Below are 3,382 nucleotides of genomic sequence, written 5' to 3' on the forward strand. Positions count from 1 at the left end.
ATGTATCTGTAATCTAAGATAAATTTGTGTCTCTAATATGGTCATACATTGGGCAGGAGGTTAGGAAGTGCAGCTCAGTTTCCACCTCATTTTGTGGGCAGTGTGCACATAGCCTGTCTTCTCTTGAGAGCCAGGTCTGCCTTTGGAAGCCTTTCTCAATAGGAAGGCAAGTCAAAAATGTCCTTAAGTTTGGGTCAGTCACAGTGGTCAGGTATTCTGTCACTGTTTATTCTCTGTTTAGGGACAAATAGCACCATGGTTTGCGCTGTTTTTTTGTTAATTCTTTCCAATGTGTCAAGCAATTATCTTTTTGTTTTCTCATGTTTTGGTTTGGTCTAATTGGGTTGCTGTCCTGGGTCTTTCTCTCTCTCTCACTTTCTCTGTCCCTCTCTCTTTCTCTCTCTGGTGTCCATTCTGTGAGTCAGTGAGTCAAAAGCGTTGCCTTGGAAACCTCTATTTTTGCAGTCAAGGACGTTCTCTCCTTAGAATCACTCATTATTCGCATGACACAAAGAGGGCTAATTGTTGCAGATTTAAATAAACAGTTTGTGTGTGTGTGTGTGTGTGTGTGTGTGTGTGTGTGTGTGTGTGTGTGTGTGTGTGTGTGTGTGTATGTGTGTGCGTGCGTGCGTGTGTGTGTGTACATACCACACCTGTAGCTTGTGAATAATGCCTGGGTTTGTGATTGGCCTTTTCTCATTCGGAACAAGGCTGCATCACTCCCTGGAGAGTCTGCTGTTTGGAGAAATCTCCAGATCCCAATCTGTAGCTAAATATACCACACACACACACCATGAGTGTTTAAATCTCTCTCCTCGTTCTTTCTCTTTCCCTCTCTCCCTTTCTCCCCCTTCCCTCTCTCCCTCTTTCCCTCTCTCCCTGTTCCCTCTTCCCTTTCCATCTCCCTTCTTCCCTCTCTCCATCTTTCCCTCTCTACCTGTTCCCTCTTCCCTTTCTATCTCCCTTCTTCCCTCTCTCCCCCTTCCCTCTTTCCCTCTCTCCCTTTCTCCCCCTTCCCTCTCTCCCTCTTTCTCTCTCTCCCTGTTCCCTCTTCCCTTTCCATCTCCCTTCTTCCCTCTCTCCATCTTTCCCTCTCTACCTGTTCCCTCTTCCCTTTCTATCTCCCTTCTTCCCTCTCTCCCCCTTCCCTCTCTCCCTCTTTCCCTCTCTCCCTTTCTCCCCCTTCCCTCTCTCCCTCTTTCTCTCTCTCCCTGTTCCCTCTTCCCTTTCCATCTCCCTTCTTCTCTCTCTCTCTCTTTCCCTCTCTCCCTCTTTCCCTCTCTCCCTGTTCCCTCTTCCCTTTCCATCTCCCTTCTTCCCTCTCTCCCTCTTTCCCTCTCTCCCTCATTCCCTCTCTCCCTGTTCCCTCTTCCCTTTCCATCTCCCTCTTTCCCTCTCTCCCTCTTTCCCTCTCTCCCTGTTCCCTCTCTCCCTGTTCCCTCTTCCCTTTCCATCTCCCTCTTTCCCAATCCCTCTTTCCCTCTCTCCCTGTTCCCTCTCTCCCTGTTCCCTCTCTCCCTGTTCCCTCTTCCCTTTCCATCTCCCCCTTCCCTCTCTCCCTCTTTCCCTCTCTCCCTGTTCCCTCTTCCCTTTCCATCTCCCTTCTTCCCTCTTTCCCTCTCTCCCTGTTCCCTCTTCCCTTTCCATCTCCCTTCTTCCCTCTTTCCCTCTCTCCCTGTTCCCTCTTCCCTTTCCATCTCCCCCTTCCCTCTCTCCCTCTTTCCCTCTCTCCCTGTTCCCTCTTCCCTTTCCATCTCCCTTCTTCCCTCTCTCCCTCTTTCCCTCTCTCCCTGTTCCCTCTTCCCTTTCCGTCTCCCTTCTTCCCTCTCTCCCCCTTCCCTCTCTCCCTCTTTCCCTCTCTCCCTCTTTTCTTCTCTCCAGGCTGCTGAAAGACGATTGCTCTTTCTCTTTCGTCCCTCGTTCCCGGTTGGAGCTTCCTGATAATTTTCCTAAGGATATCCCGGGAACATGCTACTTCCTGGAGGGGGGGACTTCCCATAGCCATGCCTCCCTGACAAGCTCCCGCTCCGCCCCCCCAGCTCCCCTGAGGAAAGTGTCCTACAGCATCGGCACCATGTTCCTGCGAGAGACGAGTCTATAGGCTCCCAATACACACACAACTCAAACCCTACAGCCATGTTTAAATGGGAGACTTATAGAGATGACAATACCCTCCTGCCCCAAACCAGGACTCAGCCCTCTTAACAACCCCCACGCTTTTCCATCTAGAAACAGACACTCCTCGCTGCACCAACTACAACCTGTTGTTACCAAGGGCAACCTCCCTTTACCCTTCAACCCCACCAGGAATCAGACTGAAGGTTGAGAGAAGAGGAGTGAAAACAACAAGAACAACAGACAATAATAGAATCATCTAGCGACTCCAAAACTAAAGCCTTCTGCTTGTAGAACACAGCGTACTGTAACCATGGATACCACAGCTGGCTGTCATCTTGGGCATGGCAGATACTGTGTTATTATCAACAACGCTCACAACTCAGTGCCTTCCTCACTAGAACACTACATACATACACAACATGGGAGCTGGCTGAACACACAGGGAAATGGAACGAGGTCTGCAGCTCTGATGCTCCCCACAGTGATGTGTATGACTCTCCCAAATCAGTCACTGTGGGAAGCCTCGGTTGTTTTGGTCCAGCTAGCAGCTGAACCAATGGGATGTTTGGACATTTTCTCTTTCAGTTAGCTGAATGCATCCACTTCCCAGCCTGTTTGTTAACACTAAACCATGGACATAAGAAAGCAGCACATAAATACATCCATCGCCCCCCTCCAGCCAGCCGTCCGCCCATCCTCCCCCCTCCATCTATCCAGCCTCCCCCCTCCATCCATCCATCCTCTCCCCTCCATCCATCCATCCTCCCCCCTCCATCCAGCCATCCATCCATCCTCCCCCCTCCATCCAGCCATCCATCCATCCTCCCCCCTCCATCCAGCCATCCATCCATCCCCCCCCCCTCCATCCATCCATCCTCCCCCCTCCATCCATCCATCCTCCCCCCTCCATCCATCCATCCTCCCCCCTCCATCCATCCATCTTCCCCCCTCCATCCATCCATCCACCCCCCTCCATCCATCCATCCTCCATCTATCCATCCTCCCCCCTCCATCCTCCCCCCTCCAGCCAGCTGTCCGCCCATCCTCCCCCCTCCATCCACCCCCTCCCTCAATCCATCCATCCTCCCGCCTCCATCCACCCCCTCCCTCCATCCATCCATCCTCCCCACTCCAGCCAGCCATCCGCTCATCCTCCCCCCTCCATCCATCCATCCATCCGCCCCCCTCCAGCCAGCCGTCTGCCCATCCTCCCCCCTCCAGCCAGCCTTCTGCACATCCTCCCCCCTCTCATCCATCCTCCCAC

The 3,382-nt window shown here is 52.5% G+C and overlaps 1 protein-coding gene across 1 annotated transcript in view; it reads left to right on the top strand.

The window, feature by feature from the left end:
* The window catches only part of gucy1a2 (guanylate cyclase 1, soluble, alpha 2), a 96,412-nt gene extending 93,530 nt beyond the window's left edge, over positions 1-2,882 (top strand). Inside the window, exon 9 of the mRNA XM_036965275.1 lies at positions 1,882-2,882. Coding sequence (XP_036821170.1) covers positions 1,882-2,101 — 220 coding nt within the window. The 3' untranslated portion in view covers positions 2,102-2,882. The remainder of the gene's footprint in view (positions 1-1,881) is intronic.
* Positions 2,883-3,382: the final 500 nt, after the last annotated feature.

The sequence above is a fragment of the Oncorhynchus mykiss genome, chromosome 27, assembly GCF_013265735.2.
Source record: "Oncorhynchus mykiss isolate Arlee chromosome 27, USDA_OmykA_1.1, whole genome shotgun sequence".
NCBI lineage: Eukaryota > Metazoa > Chordata > Actinopteri > Salmoniformes > Salmonidae > Oncorhynchus > Oncorhynchus mykiss.